The sequence below is a fragment of the Corvus kubaryi genome, unplaced genomic scaffold (assembly GCF_017639235.1).
Source record: "Corvus kubaryi isolate FWS band 111438036 unplaced genomic scaffold, C.kubaryi_AGA036_p1.0 split1-131, whole genome shotgun sequence".
Classification (NCBI taxonomy): domain Eukaryota; kingdom Metazoa; phylum Chordata; class Aves; order Passeriformes; family Corvidae; genus Corvus; species Corvus kubaryi.
In genome coordinates, this window is record NW_024582073.1 from 5,685,209 (window position 1) to 5,709,432 (window position 24,224).

General features: G+C 39.1%; 1 protein-coding gene across 16 annotated transcripts in view; it reads left to right on the forward strand.

The window, feature by feature from the left end:
* The window catches only part of FRYL (FRY like transcription coactivator), a 171,322-nt gene that overhangs the window by 39,417 nt on the left and 107,681 nt on the right, over positions 1-24,224 (forward strand). Inside the window, exon 1 of one of the 16 annotated variants that reach the window (XM_042053669.1) lies at positions 9,021-9,105. The exons of the other annotated variants lie outside the window; for them this stretch is intronic. Coding sequence (XP_041909603.1) covers positions 9,030-9,105 — 76 coding nt within the window. The 5' untranslated portion in view covers positions 9,021-9,029. Of the gene's footprint in view, positions 1-9,020; positions 9,106-24,224 lie in introns of those variants that run through there. 16 annotated transcript variants of the gene reach the window in all.

A 24,224-nucleotide genomic window follows, 5' to 3' on the forward strand; every position in this document is an offset into this window, starting at 1 on the left:
GGTTGTTTTACTCGACATGCATCTTGTTCTCCAGCCAGGTTCTAAAAGGTCCCATCAAGCAAAGACCCATCCTCTCAGACAGGAAGATTCTTTGCTCATGCTTGTAAATTTTTGATGTTTGTATTTATTTACAAAAGAAAGATTTTGTTATGAGAAATCCAAATGCACTATGTTTTGAAGAGACAGGTAAAACTTTCAGAAAGCCATGTAACTTTAGCAGTGGTAACTTTGGAAGAGATTAGGTTTCTGTCTGCAGCAGTTTTTCATTACATGTTCTGGATGTTCAGAACTTGGTGTATCCTCCCTTCATGAGCTGTGCAATATGCCTCATAGGGAGATACTACATAAATACTGATAGTTCTTTAGCTGATTAGTACCAGTGAGATCTGTAGTGACAGACATGTTCTGTACCGTGATTTCCTGGGAGGCTTTCAATGCTCATTGACAAGACCAGTGTGGCAATATAAGCTTCAGGTACTCTAACATCATGATGCTGTTGCACAGTCGTATTAGAGACTGACTCAAAACTGGTGATGCTTGGCATCTCTTAAAAGTGCACTGGTGTGAGCTCTGTCTCAGTTACTTCTTTGAGAGGATGACTTGCTGAAGGAAGGATGTTTTTAATCTCAAAGTATTTTCTAACTTAAAACAGGAAAACCAGTAAGTAATACATAGAAAAGAAATTTAAAACTTTTATAAAAATACTGTATTTATCTAGTATGTTGATTTCAGGGTATTAGAGTTAGTTTAAAACAGTTTTTTCTTTGTTGATTGGGGTTTCCTAAATCCCTGTTTCATGGAAGGAGCCGTGCAGAACAGAGTAGGTTAATCTGCCCAGATGTTGAGGAAGTTATACCATAGATGTTTATAGGTACATTGTATGTTCGGATAATTAACATGTTCATATCAGTTACTGGGAGAAATGAACACTATGCAAATGCTCTTATCAATAGATAATGACTGACAAACAGGGAGAGCCAGTTGAATGAATGGAAAAAGCTAAAGCATATTGTCCACTTTATGTGAACATGTTTTTACCGCCAGATTTCAGTTCTTCATTTTTCATTAATTAGTAGGGCTTGCAGTGGCGTGACACCATCCCTTTTGTTTGATGTGCTGTGCTGGATGCAGGTGTGTGGATGCAGAGCTGCCTGATGTGGTTCATGTGGAGCTCTGGGCTTCGCAGCTGCTGCCCCGTGTGCAGCTGCTGGCAGAGGCTATTTTGTAGTCCCCCAGCTAAGGCACTTTAAGGAACTCTATGTTGTGGGCTATTTGCACAACTTCCAGACACATGTGGCCTTGTAAAGTTTTAGTGTGTGTTAGGTGTTTAGTATCTAACTGTTGCATTTAGCTGCCCTTGGGTTTGTTACTACTTCTGGTTCTCTCCCTTTCTGATATTTGTATTTCTTTTCTTGCTTTTCTTTAGTGTAACAGCATGCTTGCTCAAGATAAAGGTTCAGAAATGACACTCATATGAATGCTGTTATTTCTGATTTGCAAAGCAATGTGTATTTTACCTTTTGACTACCTTTTTAAATCTTAAAAGCATTTCTATTTTGTTGCTACGAGAATATCTGTTGTTTCCTAGAGATGGGAAAGCTGCAAAATTCAGCATTAAAAGCACTTAAGTGTTTAAATCGTGGTAACTAAAGCACTAAAAAAGGCTTTTGCAAATATTTACTGGCTTTGGAGTGAAGAAATATGCTAGTTTGGTTCTGCTCTGAAGAATGCCATGTTAGTGTAATTACTACATTTATTTCTGGTATTGGGTGGTGGAGCTCCATATGCTCCTGCCCTGTGTAACTGAAACATCAGGAAAGGCAATTTCAGGAGTTGAAACCTCAAGAGAAAATTGGCTGTCCATGCCTTGCCCCTTCTTGCTTTCCTTTTCCTGACTCTTAAGTACAGCTGTCCAAGTCCTTATACTATGTGTGCAGAGCTGCCACCTACATAGGGATTTAAGCCATGGTGGAGTAAGTTAGTAAGCTTATGATTGTAAGGAGGTTTTGTAGAGACACCTGTAGTAGTTCCCTCTTGTAACTGCTGTTCCTCATCCCTCTGCCTGCTATTGGTGCCCTGTGGCAGAGGTGGCTGAACCAGACATACATCTGCATTTTGCAGGGCTCCATAGTACTTTAGTGTATGAACAGGAATGGACTGCAGTGACAGTGGCTCAGGAGCAAACATTCAGCTTTGCTTATGGCAGAGGGAGGAAGGCAGGAATTCACCTCTAGGCACAGGGCGAGCTCATACACAAGGATCTTCAGCTGCTGTGTGAGTTTAGTGGTAATCTGCATCCAAGAATATTTTCTGCCCAAGTACTGTTGTGCTCATGAGGCTTAACATATTGCGGCTTCTATGCTGAGTTTATCCCTATAGGTAACTCTTTCCTTTAACTTTTTCTTCTTTGACGTTTTCCCAGATGCATCAAACTCTCAGTGGTTTCCCCCCGCCGGTGCTCTCTGTAGGGATAGAATAACTGATCCTTACATAATGCAAATATGATGTTTCCCGTAAAAGTGGCACAGACATCCAGCAGCTTGGGAGGAACAACAAAAATAGAAACATAACTGATTTGTAGCAGTTGTCTTGAGGCCTTGTAGGGTAACAGAGTTAAGCCTTTCCTTTCTCTATCCATTTAAATGCCCAGCAACTAAGCAGGGATTTTCTGTGTAGCTCCGTAACTGTTTCCAGGTTCTGTTTAAAAGGTTGGTGAAAACCAAGGGCTGGATCCCCAAACCCAGCACGTTGGTATGTTAGTGCTGAAGCACAGTGAGGAGACTGACACAGTACAGGATTGGACCTTAAGGCTGTTATTTCAGGTTGTCTGACATAGAACCATCCTAGTTGGGCTTTAAACTTTTATTTGCTGTCATTGAAGATGGAAGTTTAGCATCTTAGAAGGGTGTAAATCACTCTGTTTTCTAGAATTTTAATTACTGGGCTGCTTGTGACATTTGAGAAACTTGGACTTGTCAGACTTATGAGATATGATAGCAGCTTTAGGCTTGTGTATCATTTTACTGGGCTCTTTTCCTCTTGGAGGAGGGAGATTGGTTAACTATCATCTCAGAGCTGCCTATTGCGGTCGAAATGTTTCACCTTTATATTACTGATTTGTTTCCTTGTAGTCTTACGATGTTTGCTGATCTGGAAAGCTAGATTTTCAGGAAGGGCCAGTTATTTGTTTAGTATAAGTTCTTAAAAAATTCTTACAGCTGTTGTTAAACTACCTTGAAAATGATTTTTCAGGATTTAATTACTCTTTCTTGAAGGTTGTAGGGGATTCTGTTTCTTTTTTTTCTTTTACAGCAGACTTACTATTCAATCTAGATACTGTTAATGAAAAGTTAATATTTAACTGTAGCCTCTTTGATCTTATTCAAAGACTCTGTTCTGCAAGAAAGCTGTGAATCTTCAGTGTCCTTCCAGAACTATCTGGAAAATTCATAATTTACTTTAAATGGGAAATATTATTTGTAGTTCTTTGCGTGAATGCATTTTCTGTCAGTCTGTATCATCCTGAAGATGAATGTAGTAGGTCTGAAAACTGTAAAGAAACTTCTGGAAGCAAGAGTAGCTGCATGTTTTTTGTAACTGAAAGTGCCTTTAGCTGTGGTTTTTAAATTCAGTGTTAATGCCAGAATGATTTGTTCAAAATAATCTAAATTATTTTGTAGAGGGATAAGTAGAAAAATCATATTCTGTTATATTGGCTATTCCAATAGAGAAAAGCAAGAGCTGCACTGGGGGTTTGAGGGAGGGGAAGTAGTGTGTTATGAATATGCTCCTAGGGAAATGAAACTGTTGTAAAACTGGGGAATAACACTTCAAATGAAGAGGGGAAAAAAAAGGAAATGAAGCTAAAAATCTGTCATGCTCCCTGTGAAAAACAAATTAATGACTTATAAGGTGTTATTTCTTTGTCATTTAAAAGCAAACTCTTTGAAGTTAAATATTGCTCTTTTAAGATAATATATACAGCAGTATCTTCAGTCATGAAGCCCCCCTTACCTTTTCAGTCTGTAGAGGTGAAGCAAAAACAACATTGTGTGAATCATACTAATTTTTTTTGGTCTTGCATATCAAGTGTTTGCCACAGGCCAGGTCTCTGGCAGTTACTGAAGCAGCAGTTATTATGCATATGGCACTTATTTTGTGTACATTGTTCAAAATAGTTGCCAGCAATGTCTTTGGGCAGCTCCTAGAAAATGGCATGATGTTACTTGAATTAAAGCAAAGCTGTGCAAATAGCCTTTGCATACACATTGGTGGTAAAGGTATTGATTCTACTACGGATAATGATCCTTTTAGAAATGTTTTTATTAAATACCTAATTCTACAAATAAAGTTCTGTTATCTGTATTATCTACAGTGCGATAGTTTTTGATCTCTTACATTGCTTTGGTCCTTTAGCTATTAAAACGCTCAAGGCAAATCTTACCTGTTGTGTGACTGGACTTGCTGTACATGTACTGAATATTCCATCTAAAAGATCTGTGTTGAAGTGCTGAATGGACTTTGCTTGTACAGGTCAAGCATGCTATGGATGAATGGTACCACAAATGGACAGTCCTCCACTTCCTGGAGCAGCTGGGCTTACGGTGTGTGGATCTTGTATCCGTCTATTTGCAGCCTGGAGTCTGCTGACGTAGGTCACTGAAGCAGCTTGAGCAATTTGCTTCCAGACATCCTCTTTTCTAAGAGTTTTTCATATCTGAGCAGAAAGCATGGTGTGGACTGGGCACATGGATTAATAATTTTTAACATCATTTTAGTAGAGTACAAAAGGTTGCATCTGCAGATTGAGCACTTCCGCTTTACTGCATTTACAGTCCAATTCTTGTCATGTTCTTTTAAGAGCTTACTGATACCAGTGTGCTTATTCATGCCTACCTCATCTTGACTCTTGAGAAAGATAGACATCATGGTAGTCTGCTCCCTTTAGAAGTGAAATTGATCCAGAATCAAAAGGCATGCAAATACTGGGATCAGTATATAATCTGTGTATTTATTGGAATTGTGTAATGTTCAGCCTACTAATAAAAGTATGCACAAATCCTCAATTTCATATTTTCTTTTTGGATTTTTTTCTTACATGAACCAGCTCCAGATCAAAGCTATTTGCTTATATTTAAATGCAAGTGCTTTATTTTCCATTTTATCTAAAATAGTAAAATATTAATCTTATGACTTCTCTTAAGACTTCTCTTGTAAGTACTCAAAGTGATAGGTATTTTTAGTGGTCATACTTGTTGCTCTCCATTTTAGACACAGTGTACTTTCCAGAAGACTGTTTCATTTTCCTCTCTGTGAATGAGGAACTGGAAAAAATCCATGCTGTAAATGACATTTTTCTAACACAGTTCTAGAAATACAAGGTAGTGATATCTTGTAACTCTGCACGATGAGTTTTGTTGGGTTCTTCTCAATGAATTGTGATTGTCCAAGGTTCAGAGGCTTGTGATCCATAGTTTTTCTTTCCTGCGTCTACTATTCTTGTTTTGATTAAAAATAAATGGTTACATTTTAAACTTTGTGGTTTATACCAGAATCTTCTTTTTATTCTAGTATTTGGTAGGTTGTTTAATTAACTCATTTCAAAGGAAAACCGCAACCCAAAAAGTCTGATACGGGAGTAATTGTTATCCATACACCTTTGCTTATAAAAGCAGTTAAATTGAGCTGTGAGGAAGAAGAAATGTTATAAGGCTTGTGCACAGTTGTACAGTAAGATAACTCTTATGACACTGATGCTTGTATGATAGGTCTAAGATACTGACAGATCCATTACTTCACATGTTAAATGGATTTGGACTGATAATTTGTTTTCTTCTTTCTTGGGGGAAAGGGAGGGCTGTGAAAATATTTGGTATAAACCATTTTTAAATTTAATTAATTAGTGATGTTCATTTAATCAAAGTTGCTATGTGTGTGCATGTATGTATGAGAGCACACATATTCATGTAGTATTAAAAGAACATTTTTCTTTCCAAAATATTTTTGTTCCTAGTATTATATATTCCCAGTCTTAAATGCATCTACTGAAATCTTTAGAAGGAAAAGCTTATACTCTTGGTGAATACAGTTCTCATTTCTCAGAAATTATTAATGGGCTAATATTTTCTATTAATCGTTTAAAAGTAATTGCTAGTATCCTTGAGGAAGCCCAGTTGATGGTGACCATTAGTTGATACAGTGAATAAATAACAGTGTTACAAAATCTCAGACGCCATGGTGGAAGGCCATGTAACTTGCTTGGCCAAACACCTCTGTGTCATAAACAAATGCAAATTTTGAAAAAGATTTCCTACTGATAATTTAATTTTGAAACACTACCAAAATACCGACAACTTCTCTGTTTGTTGAAAGTCTTCTTAACAGGACTCCAGAAGGTGGAACATGGAGATCAGTATTTCTGTAGGTTTTAGTATATCTCCTGGGGTTTCTGGGATGATTGTTTTTTAATAAGTTTCTGGCACTAATAACTTAAAGAACAAAAACTGAGGGGGGGTGGAAAGGGCAATTACAAAGAACCCAAAGTATATTTTAAAAAGTCATTATTTTTGAGGTGCTGAGAGAGTTGGCTCATGATTTTGGAATGCACACTGTTAACAACGATTCCTTTGAAGAAGTCTCTGTAGCCCAGTGTTAAAGGCAGTCAGAGACCAACCATAATTAATACAGTCTTTCAAATTAGTGGTGAAATTCATCAGCCAGTTCCAAAATCTGACCTTTATATCCTACTCATAACAAAATACAACCTCTGTTATATCTTATTTAGTAAGAGGAAAAAGGAATGCTTGAAGTGTAACTTTGAGTGTATTCATAAAAGGAGTGATGAAAAGGAATATGAGGTAATACTACCTACTGCAGAGGCAATACTACCTGAAACAGGCTTATGAAAGAAAGTTTGATGCAAAGTCCCAAAGAGTTACTCTGTGGATGCATGTTCTGTACCCTGTTTGGGAAGAAAGAAGTCCTATTTGGATATAGGTAGCAATTTAGTATCTTACTATAGAAAAAATATTTTTTGCATGGGGAAATTTGGATTATTTTTAGTCTGAAAACTGAACGATATTACCAGTCTCTCTCTTAATAAAACTTCATCTCCTGAGCGACTGCAGCTGGTACTTGAACCAGCCTAATGCAGTGATAGTCTTGTCCCACTCTTTCTCCATTGTTCTGCTGCTGCTGTGTTAGACTGTCACGTAGAACCACTTAGTTTTGCATCAACTGGTTTATGTTACCTCTCTGTTAGTGATAATTATTTTGTCTTTTTGGGGTGGGGGATATAGATTCAAAAAGCCCCAAACAAACAAAACCAAAATCATAAATCCCAAACCTTAAAAGTATTTGATGTGCACTGTTCTTAAATCTTTCCTACAAACTTCAGATAAATTAGAATTATCTGGGGACACAGCTATTATTTCCCCCTCATGGCTTGTTAACTCCTAGTACAGTATGGGCAGCAGTTTTGAAACTGGATTTTTAAAAAATCACCTTCAAGCGGATTTAGTTAATCAGTCTACCTTGGATCCACATGATTTTTTGGTTCATCTGTATGGTGTGGGTCAAGTTATGATTTAAGTAGACCTAATAAAACTGCTATTGGCAGCCACTGGTACAATAATCTCAGCATCCAATTCTCTCAGTTTCTGTTACTTGACCCAAGGGTAGTGTTACACATGTAATTTGGTGGCAGTTCCGGAAACAAGCATTACTTTTTTCACGTAATTTCTTCCTGTCAGTATGTAGAAATCTTTCTGAAATTTCTAAATTGTCCAATAAAATTTTGAGACACTTTCAGGTGTGTTTTTGATCTGTGTAAAGATGACACCTCAAGGTGACAGAGAGCCACCACTTTTTGGTTGTATCTGGTAGTGTGGACAAGGTGAAGGAGGTTTATCTCAAACTGCTTTTACCCAGTGCTGAAGTGGGCAAAGGCTATTGGTAGAGTATCTTCCTTTACCTGAAAAGAATGGCATTAAAGCCTTAGTGCTACCTAAAGCAGCATTTGGATTGCATCCCTAGGAATCCCGAACCGTCAGTTCTAAGAGACTTTCACTTTCCATTGTGGCGTTTGAGATGATACTGGACAGAGTGAACTATCAGAAGAACCAAAATTGTGTCAAGTCCTTTAGAAGACACTAAGAAAAAAACCCAAACCAAACAAACCCCTAACAGCTCATGTCCTTTAAAAGACAGTAAGGAAAAAACCACCAACAACCAAACTCCGAAGACCTAGTAGAATCATGAAAGGCTTTGGATTGGAAGGGACCTTAAAGCTAGTCTAGTTCCAGCCTCCTGCAATAGCAGGGACACCTTCACTACACCAGGTTGCTCAGAGCTTCATCCAGCTTGGCTTTGAACACTTCTGGGGATGGGATATCCAGAACTGCTACTGGCTGTAGGTGTCGGACCTAAATTGGCTGTAGTTCTCTTGCAGGCAGCCCCCTGGGAATACTTAGGGCCTTCCTGCCTTCCACTGTGATTCTCTTTTTCCCATTTGTTATTTTCCGTCCTTCCCCCCCCCCCTTTTTTTGATTTTGCTGATCTTTTAACATAGAAGGCTTATTTGGCTTTTGGCACTGTGCAGAGCAACGCTGGGCGGTTTATTTAATTCGTCACGATTTTAACAGATCGGTTGGAAGTTTATTTAAAACTCGGTAAAGCACAAACAGCCTTTTATAGCCACTTTTGGTTGTAGTTGCAAGGAGTCGCTTCGTTCGGCTGCCAAGGGCTGGGTAGCTCCGTCGCTGTGCCTGCGTGGGCTGGGAGCATCCCTCGGGAGGAGCGTGGGTACAGCCCGGAGGCGGGAACACGCGCAGCCCCCGCGGCGCGCCGGGGGGGCCCCTGCGGCGGGGCGGCCCCGGGGCGGGGCCCGGCGGGCGAGGAGGGGTCGGTCCCGGCCGGAGCCGCCCGCCACCCTCCGGGCCCTGCGTCACAGCGGCACCGGCACGTCCCTCCCCGCGGCTGCTGGCGGAGGCGGCAGCGCGGCTGGCGCCCCGCTCCGCCCTGCCCGCACCATGCTCAGCCTGCAGGACTCCCTCTTCTTCGAGATCAGCATTAAGTCTCTGTTGAAATCCTGGAGCGGCAGCAGCAGTAAGTATGTTGCTGCACCGGGAACCACAGCAGCGTAGGAGATGCCATATCCTTTTTTCTTTTCTTTTCCTTTTCTTTTTTTTTTTCTTACTGAATGCTGCCGCGTGAATTTGCCCTTTAAAAACCAGGATTTTTGTGGTCCTGTGTGCTGGTGCAACTTGGCATAGCCAGTCTGAGAGCTATCCGCTTCTTAGTTTGCATGTAAGATTTTGTATGTATATATTTATTATTTTATTTTCTTAGGCTGCAGTTGTTTCAGTCTGGTAAAGTTCTTTGCACGCTTTGCTGTCCAAGAGAGGGGACAAGTAGATCCTCGTCTCTGCGGAGTTACCAGATGCTGGCACTATGTCTTAGTTCTGTCAAGCTCCAAGTGCTCCTTTGAAGCAAATCAGTCACCCTGGGACAGTGTATTTCACAGGGGGGGGCATTATTTTTCTGCCTCAAACCTATTATTACATCTGCAAAAGCTGCCCACTTTGATCTTCTAAATGGCCTAAAACAAGAGTTTCTCGGAGGATTCCTTGTCTGAATTGAACCAGCGAAGCAAGGATGCTGCTCTTGGTTCAGACAACCTGTCTGTCCTCACATCACCCCTTCACACATGCTTCAATGCAGGGTCTCAGGCCGGGAGCTGCCTCGCGCTAACGTAAGCACAGCAACTTCATGACAGGACACCAGGAGGTGATAAGGATGACGTAATTGAGCGTCAGCTGAGTATTTAGTATGTCTTCAGTTTCTTGTATTTGTAAAAATGAAAAAAGTTAAAATCTGGAGGTAACTGGTATCTCCGTGTTACATTTCATTAATTGCTTCTTGAGATGTACTGGGATGCACAGTTTCCACTCACCATCCACTTAATCAAAATACCTCCATTAGGATTTTTACCCCAATACAGTAGTATATATTCACCTGTCTGTCTTGTTTGGAGTAACTAGTAGCAAGTTATTTATTGTACAGTGTATTAATCCATGCTAGGAGAGTATGCAGATACTTAGTTTGTCCTAATAGCTCATTCAGACCTGATTTGCTTTTGTATTAACTGCTGTAATTCATATTTTGGACTGATAACTTCTAGGCTATTGTCTTATAAGTTAAAGCGATTCGTGTTTCAGAGCAGGTATTCTTATAGGTTTTGCTTTTTAGTTTGTTTTATTTGTATTTTACAGATTAACAGTAACTGTTCCAAATTATACCTTGTAATTGTACTTGGTAGTTATTAACATTCTTGCTGCAATAGACATGACTGGAAGGATTTTTCTAGTGTTTTATAGTAGAAGTTGAAGCTGCCATATGAAAATGATTAAAAGTTCTTTAAGTTGATTCATGTATATTGTTTCCAAACTAAAGTAAATCAGAGGATACAATGAGTTACAATAAATTCGGTCTGCAACTAGATATATAATTGTATAGATAAGGAGATAAATTGCAGCTTCTAGTCTAGATAATTGTCAGCTGTAATAAGATAGAGTAATAATAATAAAAAGGGTGTCTGAGAAGAGGTTTTATATGATGCTGTGTTTTCTCCTTTGTGCCCTCTGTTATGTAAGCACAGTGGAGTAAGATCTTCCTGACTCCTTCATCAGGAAGTGGTACTTGGGTCATCTGCCAACAAACCAATTTTCTGTGTGCTCCAGTGAGATAGCTGGGGTTTTATTTCACTTTTTCAGGAGTGTGACTCCATTTGTGAAAATGGTTGTGATTCCAGCATAGCTGCACGTCTACTCTGTGAGTGTGTGAGAGTCGCATTCTGATGGCGCGCTGTGCAGACTGGCCAGGAGCAGAGCCCTCTGTGCAGCCTGTACCGGCTCCAAGGATTGTGATTCACAGGCATACCTTAGGGACTTGAGCTGAAGTGGGCAAGCCGTTTGCTTTGTTCCTAAAACATTTTCTAATCAAGTGATTCAGTATGTGCAGAGCAAGGAATTACACAATATTTATGTTGAGGATATGTTTGGAAATTCAGTAAACATTCATATGTTAAGAAATTACTTGAGAAAAGTTTTTGCTGTGTTTTCATAAAATTTTAAGGTGCAAATGCTACTTTCTGTGGTTTATATATTAACTTAAAATTTTTATATGGTGAAGGATGTGAGAAAAGGAGTGGGTATGCTTGCATGCATCTCCATGTACATAAAAATAAGCATCTGCAGAGAGTGTTTAAGTGTGTAGCAGAAAGGCAGCAAAGCTCCATGGGTCTGGTTAAGGGCTTGCTTAGCTGGCATAATGTTGCAGTGCTGGCTAAGGTTTTATTGTAGTTGATCTTTTTTCTTTCAGTAACAACAATGACGTGACATTCATACGGCCTAGTTTCAGAATGCTCTCTCTGTGCCAACAATTTTAGGCATTACTTCTTTTTAAATGAAGTCAGGAATGTTCTTTTAATCCAGCAGTGAAGTGAGGATGTTCCTGCATAAGAACTATTTGCTTACTGAAGTTGTGAATGTCATGGGGGCTTTATACTGGCTTGTCCTCAGGTCGCTTGGCTCCACAGTATTTAAGGAATCTTAGTTGTGATTATGTATCTCAATGTTCTTGGATTCTGTTGTTTAGCCCACTGCAGTTTCAATATGTGGTCTGTCTGTTTTTCCGAGTTTCTAAACTGTAGGAAAAAAATTAATTTTGATTGTTATTTATGTTGCTTGGTGTAAGAAAGCTCTTATGTTTTGTCCACAAAAAGCTTCATTAAAGGTTAAGGAGGTCTGGATGCCATGAGAATTGCATTTAGTAATGCAATATGTGGGTTCAAAAACCAAATGTGGTGCTGCTAGCAATGAAAAGCATTAAGTAATAAATACCTTTCTGTAAGACATGACACGAGTTTTAGTGAAAACTAGGTATGTATTTCTGGGGCTTACAGTCTGGACAGGAACGATGGCTTTCCAGTAAACACAAGTACAATCCATTACTACTTTATTAAAAGCTTTTCTGTGTTTCCAAGATATACTGTATTAATAATAATGTCCTGTTTGGAAATTAAGAACTATTTCTGGATTTTTTTTTTTTTAGTAGGATGTATAGTCTTTCTAAAACCTATCCCACAGCTTTCTGTTGCTGCGCTGCAGTTGTCCTGTGTCTATCTGATAAACAGAAGGGACTAAACAGAAGGGTACTCTCCTGTGTGTGGGTGCTTCTCTGTCCTTGAATTCATCCCTATCTTCTTTTGGTAAATCAGTTTTGGAGGTGCTTCATGAGATTTTTCATACCACCTTGCCCAGCTTGATTCAGAAGTCATGCATATGTTTCAAGAACTTACGCTGGTTAAGAGAACAGGGCTGCACTTTAACAATGCGCCTGCCAAAGCTACATGGAGGTCCTTGCCCTTGGCCTCTTTTTGATAAGGGTTTGTGGCAGTGATTTTCAAAGTTACTTAGACTTGTGAGCCTGGGAGCAAAGTCCTGCCAGGAAAGTGAGCTGTGTCTGCCTGTACAGCAGTTGGTTTGGAAACTGTGTTATAAAATCAGAAAGAAATGGAGCAACTCTAAAAGCAAGTGAATTATTGGAGCTGTGGCTGCCAGGTGCTGGCGAGCACGTGAAAACTGGGAACCTGCCTGGCAGATGCTTTTGAATCATTCTTTCTGTGAATGAAAAAAACCACTTGGAGTTTGCTTTTTAAGATTTCACCTACCTTCCCATAGGATTAGTTTGATTAAAGATTACTTCCTCCTTTGCCAACCAAAAATGAACTCTTGGCTCTCAAGAGAGGTTCTGCTCTGCTAATACAGTATTTAACAAAGTAGATGTAATGGATTCATTTTTATCCTGTGACTTTTTGTTTGAGGACAGCACTGAAGCTGTAATTTAAATAAGAAAGGTCACGTTACAGTGACATGATGGGAATGTATATGAAAAGGACCATAGGAAGAATTCTGGGAAAACAAATGTTTTGCTGACAGTCTTGTTCTTTAGGAGAGGATGGGTGAGGTGGAGTATATGTGGAGATGTGCATGGCTTTTTAGCAAAATCACGGATTTGCTGCTTCTGTATTTTGTAGCAAATTTGCAATTTGCTAGTGGATTATACTTTTAAAGAGTGATAAAAGCATAAGTATTTAACATATTAGGAATCATTATTGTATGATAAATTTCAACTTGTTTCCCCATTAGCTGTTAAACTGCAAAGAAAAATAAAACCTGAGGAAAGATTGGTCTGAGACGTTACATGATTGCTTCTCCTCCAGCCTGTCCTTTGGGCTAGGAGTTATTAGTGGCACTGTGGTGCTCTAGAGAATTTTCATACAGCTTTTATATTCCAGTTGAAAGATCAGTATTACTTCACAATTTAGAGAAATCCTGTTTTCATGAGATAATATTTTTGGTGCCTCTAAAACAATAATAGTTATTAAATAAGTACAATATTAAGTAGGGTGTTAACTTTATTTCTCTAGTGTTAGGCGTCCCAAACAATATTATGCTTAGTCTTTTTTGTAGGAAGCTTTTTCTTTTTTGTAACCTTGACTTCAAAGGATCGTGTCAGTTAGTAGTGTTGCCTTGTATGCCGAAACCTGATAGGCTCTTTCTAGAGAATGTAACAATCTTTTTGTGATTATATCTTCCAAAATTGTTTTTGACATATTGAAAAGTTAATTTTTTAAATGAAAAGTGAATCCAAATGTGTTAAGTTTTGAAAAAGCTACTAAATTTTGCTTTTTTTGAAAAAAAAACCTTCTAAGCATACTTTGTGTTAGTAAATGTAGTTACAGGTCCCTGTACTGCTGGAGCAGCAGATTTTTTTCCTGTAGAAGGGACATATGATGACTTTTCCATAGTCTTTCAGTTGTTGTGGGAAAAGCAAGTTTCTGTCAGTAGTTAATCACCCAATACAATGTGATTTTATCAATGTATTAATGTATTGTGGAGTGTAACCTCCATGTTTGGCTCTATTTATGAACTTAGGTGGCCTTTGATGATGGCCTCTTATGCAGTACCTCTTGTCACATTCAACAATGTAGTTGCATTTTCTGATAGATGGTGTCTTGGCATATATTCCATTAAATGAGGTGCTAGTAACGTTCTGTGTAGTAAAATTTGGTCTGTAAAGAGAAGACTGGGTGGGGTTTTTTCCCCTTTCTTTCTTTGTTCCTGGGTAAGTTTGGAATAACAAGGTCTATAAGTGGGTGTAGGCTGGAAGAAGATAATAAGGCCGTAAGTATAACATCCAGACTAGTCAGAGCCAAGTACCACCCTGAAGCTGAGGAATATCCAGCATACATAAGTGAATGATCTCAAGGGAAGGAGGGTGGATGTTGAGGCTCATGTAAAAGAATGTTCAGGATCACCTGCCTAGCAGTGAGAGGCCGACTGCCTCTCTTGGTGGGCATGTATGGGTGTCTCAGCTCAGCTGGATCACTGGGTCTTGCTCTCCTGTCCTTTGCATAGAAGCCCTTTTATATTTGCTCGTTTTTCTTCTGTATGACTGAAGATTTGGAGGGGGAGGGGAGGGTGTTTGGCTATTTTGGGGTTGGTCTAGCTTCCACTATTGCTAAGCATTCGTACCTACATTGTATACTTACCACTTGCCGTACCTGTTTGATGTCAGCAGTCTATACTGTAACACCTTCCATGTAAATTGGGCATTAGAGTGTGGATGCTCATGAGGGAAGTGTATGTATCCAGATTTTTACCAGTCTTAATTAGCTACGGTTATATGATGTTTTGGGCCTTACTTTGGACCTCTCTGCACGTAAAGATAGAAAATATTGAACTTTTATTTAAAACAAAAACTATTTTGAGTATTGTTCTGTGTGAAGTTCTTTGTATTTTTTTTTAATAAAAGGCATGTGTTGTAGGAAGTACATTATATGTTGGGATATACATTATTTATCTTCATCAGGCACAGATATGCTAGAATGAGCTTCCCTTTGGGACATTGTTTCTACGAAAGTAATAGACCTTTTGCTAAACCCATAACTAGGTTCTGTAATGATTCAAATTGCAGAAGAGAATGCTGTTGAAAGGAGAAAGTGCACCAAATGCAAACCACTCTGTCAGCTACTGTTGCTGGAATAAACTGCATGCTCTGCATGGACTTCAGGAAAGCTCCAGATAAACCAATTGCAACAAGCCATATCAAATACCCCATTTCTGCTGACTTCTTTTTTTTTTTTTTTTTTTTTTTTTTTAACACTCTAGCTCTGGTGCTTTTGTATTTGAAGGGGAATGGTTTAGACATTAGGGGTTTGTCGCGGGTTCGGTTTGTAACCGGGTGGAAACACCAATTTAGTGTAGTGGTTTGGTCCAAAATACTCATTACTGTTTATCTGCTGTGAGATAAGAATTAGGAGAAATGCAAAACAGGCACCAAACTTGAAAGAATATAAAGAAGTTTATTAACAGACCTAAAAGAAGAAAAAAAATTATACCACCTTCAGAACTCTCCTCCTCCCCCCACCTTCCTCCCTTCTCCCACTGACAATGTGAAAAGACAACCCTTAAGATGTTCAGTCTGTTTACCACTTCCATAATAACCTTGTTCAGTCCATTTAGAGAGAGAAGTCTCTTCTTGCTCATGCTATGAAAACATTATCACAACGAGACAGCCGCCCACTTCCAAATATTGTTCAGTCCATTTAGGAAGAGGAGTCTCTGCCTGCGTGTGAGTCCTTTCCCCCGACTTGCAGCTTTTCCCGCAACTGCTTTCGAGGGTCCACTCTTGAAGTTTTTTGGGGTACAATTTTAAGGTTGAGCCGTTCAGAAACAAAAACAGAGGCCCTTCTCCTTCCCTGGGAGCAAAGGGTCTTCATCATCTTCATCTTTGGGACTATCTCTGGGAGCATCTCTAGGAACTGAGGTTTTCTCCTTTCCCATTTGGAGCAAAAGTCCTCATCTGGTTCATCTCTCCCTGTCCAAACTTCTCATGAAATTACAGCTGCGTCAGCATCTGCCTATCTCAGCGCAGGTGCTTCTGCTCACGAGTTGAACACTCCACCCCCCATATCTTCATGAAATTACAACAGGATACTCTGATATATCACAGCTTCACAACAGAATTTCAGCTTTAAGCATCTCCTCTCTCTCTTCCCTCAGGTTTTCAGCTCTTCACAGCAATAAAAGGGTTAATCTCACCTCGGCCTTGCAGCTTTTCAGCTGGAATGTTGAATTTTCTTATCGCAGTGGAGAGGGGGGAGAGCCGAGCCGCTCCGGCTGCCCACGGCAAGGCAGTGGGGGGCGTTCCATGGCTGGAACAGGTCCATCAGCTCCAGGATGGCCGTGGCCGGGCCCGCTGGCCCCCACACGGGGCCTGCAGCCACCTGTCCCAGCGCCGGAAACAAGAGAGAGCTTGGAGGGGGAGTTTGCCTATTCTTAAATGTGGATCACAGAGGTGATCACAACTTTAAGTGGCTTAGAGAATTGTCTATATTCAAACTGGCCAGCTGATAGGTTCTGTCAGTTCCCAGAGGAAACTGTAAGCACCCCTTAGCAAGGACGTCCCTTCCGGGACTATGCTTGCTAACCTATGACAGGGTTTAATAGCATTTAAGAGATAACTGACATGACATTTATTTATTTAGAAAGGTGATTGCCAGCTTTTGTTTGCTATATTATGTCCTGTGTACATGTAGTTAGAGGTTTTTCCCTCTACAGAAATAAATATTCTTCCTCATTCCTATACAAAGAGTAATGATGCTAGTCAAAGGGAGCTGTTTGGTACAGTGCAAAGTTCTGTTAGGTACAGTGCAAATAAGGGCTCAGTTTAAAGAGGAAAAGGCCATTCTAAATCAGAAAGAACACTTGGAACCTAAAAGAAACTGGGCCATACTACTGTAAGTAAGAATTAAGTTTTTGAACTCTTAACATTCCCAGTTGCCTGTGTGAATGTCAGAAGCAATGGTTTATATTAATAGGTCTGGTGGAGACTACATTCAGTGAGAGATTTCAGGGGAGTTAAATGAAATATGATTCCTACAATAGACTACCAAGCTGCAATAACAGAAGATTAATTATTAGAAAATTAAGGTACAGAAAGAAATAAACTTTTTATCATTGAGTTTGCATTGATAACTCTCAGTAGACAAATCCAGGAGTCTCTTACAGACTGATCTAGAAGTACTTAAAATACAGTGATTGTCAAAAAGCTAGATGTGGAAAATGTTTCAATACAGTTACAGAATTACATGGTTTATGATTCTTTAATTAATTTTCATCAGAATGTAAACTTGATGCCCTAAGTAGGCATAGTTAGAAAAAACAAGAAAAGCACTATGTGTAGGACAGATTTTACTCAGTTCAGAACAAATTCTAATGAATATATATGTATATATATTTTTAATGCTTTCAAAATAGTAGTGGAAAACAACAGGCATATAAAATATTTTCCTCATTCTTTGCCTTTTCTCATTCTTCTCCTAAGAATCAAGAACTTGAAAATCCAAAGGAAAGAAAGAGTACTTTTTGTCAGATATATGTAGCCTCAGAAACAGACCACTAAGAGTTTAAAAAAACAACCATTTCAATCTTTAAAAATTTTAATTTAAGCATTAATATTTATAGGTTTCTTGCTCAAGAATTCCTTTAAGTTCTAGAAGCAATTAATTTTGTAAAGAGATCTTAGGAAAGCACAACATGGGAGGTATAAATAACTCCTCTGCTTCTGCCCAGCAGGCATGTGATTTGGGGATATGTTCAACTTTATTTTTTGAAGTTTTCTTTGCAGGCAACTGGTACAGGCAAGAATGGTGGTCCAGAAAGATGTATGGATGCCTTAAGCACTTGCAAATCAGTGCTAACTAATTAATGGATATTTGGAAAAATTGTTACATTCACAGCGCTATCAAACCCTGGGGGTTGTTAATTTTTTTCCTTTTGCTTCTTTTATTCATCATCCCTGTTCACTTCCTTTGTTCATGCTGCTGAGCTAGAGCTGAAGGTGTTCAGGTTAGGAACAGTGATGTTTGTGAGGGTTCCAGGGTCAGTGGTCAGTAACAACTCAGCAGCTCTTAATGCAGCCCATGTTCGGCTTAGAAAATCGTGTGTCTGACATCTCAGTGGAAGCCTGCCTCTTTTTTCTCTCTAACATCTTGCTTTGTGCTGGCTGTCAGCAGGACATAGCAGCTGGGCCAAATATCACCAGATTTTTACTGTTCTTTCAGCTACAAATGAGGTCTTGTCCTGAAAAAAGAGAGGCTGGCAACTGGCACGTCGTTTTTATGACAGCAAAGTGAAGAAGGAAGCTAATCCAGGTGTACTGAGGTTTGGCTCAGAAGTTCAAAGTTTTTATGATAGCTGTTTGAACACTGTGTCCAGAAACCCCTGGTAGACTAAGCCGGGGATATTAAGGTGGAATCATACATTGTTCTGCTTGTAAGGGTTTTTTTTATCTTTGAACCTCTCTCTCTTCAGAAAGTAACTGGGTAGGAACCTAGAAATAACCCAGCAGAAGTGCATGAATGGGAAAGTTTTTGCAGTCTTTTTCTTTTACTTTTTTCTTCTTAAATACTGATTAAAAAACCCCGAGATTACTTCAAGTTACAGTTTATCTTCCATAGGAAGAATAAAAAGTTTGTCACTAATTCTGAAAGAACTACCTTAAAACTGTGGGCAAACCCAGGTTTCACATATATGGCAAAAGGTGACCAAAAGGAAAGTGATTTCACTGTTAAAAGTTTTCCTAGTATCTATCATTGTAGTACTGCTCAAAGGTTTATTTGAATAGTTGGTACGTATGTATTTATTTTTAATTTATAGTTCATGCCTATCTTTTATGGCCACATTATCTTTAAAGACATTGCTGCAACTGGAAAACTGGAGTGCTCATCTTGGAGAACTCCGACAAGGAAAACAAGAATGTGTTTGATCAAACGGGAGAGGATGGCGGAACAGAGCCTGGGAGGTCCTTAGGGAGAGCACAGGCATTGGTTCTATATTATTTGAAGCAAACTGTAGTATTTCACTATCTAAAATGTGGTAAAGGATGTGAATTATGCTTCCACTGAGCACGAAAACTTTTTAAAGCATATTGAGCTGAAGTTGAGCATCATTAAACTTCAGTCTTGCTGTGCCAAACTGGTGTCTTCCTGTAGATGCAAGTATTAAAAAAAAAAAAAAATAGTATGCACTGCACTTATTCTGAAAACCCGAAGTGAGGAAGTACTGTGTCCTTGGTTAACTTTAATTTAGATACGGTTTTTTTAACATATATTCTTGCACACTTGTAGTTTTTTCTCAAGCTTTTGTACCTCTTGTCTGCTTGCTTACTTCTGCTGAGACCATCTACCTAATGGTGCTGAGAAAAATTATGTTAAGTCCTTGAGAATTGTTTGCAGTTTTAAGACTGAGATTGCTAAGATTGGCTGCCAGAAAGTTATTGTGAATATTGGATAGTTTTAGCTTTTTGGGGACTGAGAGAGGTGACAGAGACCCATGAGGTGTGGCTGTGCCATCCTAACATGATTAAATCATCTTGGTGTTTTATGGTGGTGTTAATATGTGACCACACAAATATCACATCCTGAGAGAAAAAGATGAGCAATGAGCTCTGGATGTGAAACTCACATTTCCAGGTCACTGGCCAAGAGTGCAGCTTGGCAGAGGCCAGAGCTTGTTATTGTTTTGTTGTTTGCATTTGGTCTCCTTCCACGTGTCAGGATTGGAGCGCTCCCTGCTTTGAGGCTCTATTCCCCAGCTGAGCTGCACAGTCCCACCATGGCCGAACTGCATCTCCACTTCTGTTCCCCCCAGAAGTTGTTCAGTTGTTCATCTCACCTGTGTTTTATCACTGTAAAATGATTAAAGAGGTAATGTTTTATTAGAATGCATACAGAATTTCCCTGTGTAACCGTGGTATACTGAGAGAACTTGAGGTCCAAAACCTTGACCAGAAAGGCTGAGATTTCCAGGGTTAAGTGGGAATAGCTGGGCAATGCATAATACCAGTTTTGTTAATAGTATAGCTGAGCAAGAATGAAGTGAGTATTGCTCCATTTTAAGAATAATGCTGCCAGTATATTTATATATTGCAGCTTGGGAGATTGCAGCATTGACTACCTGTCTGTACTAATTCTGGTTGGAAACCCAAGTAACTTTTTTTTTTTTCCCATCATGTAGCAGTAGTAAGGAGCCCTACAGATTATCAGACCATTATTTATTTTGTGATATTCTCTACTAGGAAATTTCACCCTCTCTTCCTAAAAAGGGATGAACACTGGAGAATGTTTAAAGCAGAATATTAATAGTTTCTTATATTTTTTCCCCTGTATGTTTTTCTTTCTTACGTTTGTGGTGAACTGTGTAGTCTCCTAAATATTGTGCAAGTACTGCTGTCATTAATGGCCAGCCTTAGTTGGTGTCAGCACATACAGTTAGATGCTTAGTTACTTTTCAAGCCTCAAAACCTGGTAGTATTTGGATGACTGCAGTTCTGAATGTAGCTATGACATAGTTGTCTCACCTCCTTACAGGCAGGTCTCTTTAAAATATGGTTTTATGTTTAAACATGTTTTTATCCCTGTCCATCAGCATGGAAGATTTTACAATACTTCATTTTGTAGGCCAGCATTTCTGTTACTTTGCTGACAGACTGTGGATATTTTCCGTGTCTTCCTACAAAAATACAAAACCTACTATTTAATTTTTACCGCAAAACTGTGTAGGAAATGCTGTTGCAACACCGTATAAACCATGTAGCAGATGTAAATGCGAGACCTTATAAGAGGGAAAGCAGATGTTATTTAAAATATGAGCTGAGGGGAGCAAAGTGTATGTGTCCAAGAGGTCCACCCAGCAGCCAGGCACTATGACGGCGGTGCTCAAGGTGTCTGTTCAGCAAAAAGGCACCACAATGCTTGTGTCAAGCTATTACATCTGTAATCTATGGTCATGGTATGGGAGCCAAGAATGCCGGGTGTAACATCCTCCACATGTCCTGGGCTCCTTTTCAGTTGGCAACAGATTTTGGAGCTGTTTTTTTGGAGTTGTCACTGTTCAGTGTGCCCATCCTGTCCCATTCTGTGAGTCATTACATAGTTCTTTGTCTCCAGATCTGGGTGTGCTGTGAAACTGCAGGTGGGTGCAGGGGGCTCTGTACCTGCTCAGCCAGGTGTTGTTCATGCAGGCCATGCTGAGAGCCCCACTTTCCCTGGTGCCTCCACGGCCAGAACTTCCCATTCATACCAGTCTCAGCCTCTCAGTTACAGTTCTCTGCAATGCTTTTTAGAGCTGGTAAGAATGTATTGAAATCAGAGAAAGGTTCCTACTGTGGAGAGAGCAAACCACTTTTGGAAATAAATTAGAATGAGATAAAAAGTTGAAATGAAAGCTGAGGAAGGTAGGAGAAAAAAAGATTTTTCTTTTTCCTTGTAATACCAATACACGCAGCTCGAATCTTTTAAATGACCGATTTAGCCATGTATTTTGGAGTTCCGTGGACAAGCATATGACAACCTATTTTTATTTCAGATGTGACTAGTCTCCTCCCATGAAACTGACAAAGAAGCTGTTAACTCTGAAACCTTGGTGTGTTTATGGTGGCTAAGAATAGCTCTGCATGGCACTGAGTATTGTCTTCTTACAGAAGTCCAGTTTGAGTGCCAGCTACGTGCATGCTGGGTGGGATTTTTTTGCCAGGTTTGTGCTATGGCCTTGTGCTTCATCTGAGGACTTAAAGCCCTGAAGGCTGTCATCTGTTGCCCCAAGGAATTGCACAGCTTGGGATTCTTGCTAATATAGTTTAGTTTTATTCGCAGTAAGTGTAGATAAATTTTAGTCAGAAGGTCTGATTAGAAATACAAGTGTCTCATGCGTATTCTTAAAAAAAATATTGTTAGTTAGGGTCTCAGGAGAACTCAGCACTACCTTTTGCTGTTAAAGACTTAAAAAGCCCTGAGAAACCTCAAAAACAATACCCGCACTAACCCACACATGCAAAGCAAATTCGGATAAGTGCTGTAGTGAACACTCCTAAATTTTCTATGTACTTGTTAATTTTCATATTCATCTAACTTTTTTCCCCAAGAAAATAGATACCCCAGACTACCAATGAATTAAGTAGCTGACACTGCTGTTTTTCTGTAGAATTTGATGAATGAAAGGACTTGGCTCAGAAGAGTGTTTGATAAACAGAAAAAACACAGACAACTAACTACACCTAATTTAAAAATAGAACTTACAACAGCATTATAAGATATGTGTATTCCATCACAAGGAAATTTATGCTGTAGTTGAAAAATAGTCGGTCTCTCCTATGTGCTAATAATTTGGTAGCATCTACTGGGAACTGAAACCCATTGGACTTGAATTTTCAGAAGAGCTGATCCCCTGACTGCAGGGCAGAATATTTCATTCAGGGAAATTATTAGATTTTTTTTTTTTTTAACAGTTAAATTTAGGTAGTTACCTGGATGTGAATAAAAAAAGGTTTCTTTTTGATTCCTCAGCAAAATTACTGTAAGAATATGCTTTTGAAAATGTTGGTTTCACTTTTTCTGTTTTTCTGTTCTTGGCATACTTGTGTTAAATGTGGCAGATTGAGTTAGTCTAGTTTATTTTCCTTTTCAGCTCATATGTTCATATGGAGGATTACTAGGCAAAACTGACAGAATCAGAGCGTAGAACAGTTGTTCTTTTCTGAAATTGATATTTAATGCATGAGACATTTTCTATCCCTGATTTGTGTATGCTTGAGCATATTCCAATGCTTGATTGTATTTGTTTATTTATTCTCTTCTTTGCTTTTTTAAATCCTTGTGTATATATATCTAACACTTCCATTTTCAAAACATACCTTGGTATCAGAAATACTATTACAATATTTCTGAGCACTTCACTAGGCAGTTATTTACAAAGATGTGAAAGCGCTCTCTGAGTCAACCCAGTCTGGGCTAATGTATTGGTTTCGGGGTTTTTTGTTTGTTTCTTAATGATACATGATTTGAAGTTCTTGGTTACTTTATAACTGATGTTCCAGAGTCCTTTTCCGAAATAGTCTTTTAGAGCAAAACTGCCAGCCTTCAGTACTTTTTTGCATTTACTCAGGAAAGGTATCAATTTGACATTAATGAGGATAATGAAGGATAATGAGCATAATGAGGATAATGAGGAAAAGTATTTTCCTCTTTGAACTGGGAGCTGGAATTGCCCTCTTCTCAAAAGAAAAGAATAAGCAGGCAGCAAAGGGAGAGAAGGTTAAACAAACTACCTTGGGTTGTGCTCTGCAAGAGAACTCTTTGCAAAAACTGCTGGCTTCTGACACAATCTTTTTGGAAGTAATATCAAGCATAAATTTGTTGAGCATTTTGACCTTGTTTTTTCTTCAAGTACAGTACACCAATAGAGTTTTTTATATCCTTAAGTCTGCAAACTGAGGATGTGAAGTTTTGTTTTTCCAGAGAACTGTAGATTAGGAAAGAGGAGATAAGGTATTTAAGTTTCTGTTTGCTGGTTAACAAAGGTATGCATATGGTCACTTTGGCCTTGTTACAGGATGCATTTTTTGTGTGTGGTGTATACATACCTTTTAATATATTGAAAGGAAGTAAAATCTCATCACAGATGATATGTTTGCAGTGAGAAGTGTTAGAACGAAGTTTGTCTGTGCAGCCTGTATTTACGTGTATTCCTTTGCTGCTATATCCTTGCCTTAGTTTTAGGTTTTAAATGCTACTTCTTAAAACTTTAGATTTAGTTTGTGTTTTTCTTTCTCTTTGTGTAGTTAGCGTACCATGGAAATGAATTCTTTATTCAGGGCAGGTTCAGTCTCATCGTTGCAGTGGAAATGTGTGCTTCCTTAACTTACAGAACAGTGTATAAGGAAATCTGGAATAAACGCTAGCAAATACAATTCTCTTTCCTTTTTCTTCCTACTTTTTCACTCCCCAGGCCTGACTAGTGTATCTTTCCACTGCTGCCTTTGCCTCCCTTCTGCTTTTTAGTTTAATATAATTTAGCCAAGCATTGATATAATTTTATTGCCTTTGTTAGCTCATGCTTAATACAGGATTCAGAGCATCAGTGTGTTTCCAGCCTGCTGCAGCCTTCAATTTGATGGCAAAAATGGGTTTCTCTCTTAGCAGTAAATGTTTTGTTCTCTGCCCCACTTCCCTCACCCCATGGGCTGAGCAGGGCACACTTTCTGTGCCAGTCCGAAACGTCATGAGTGTGTGCAAATTTAGTAGTGCACCCTTACCTGTT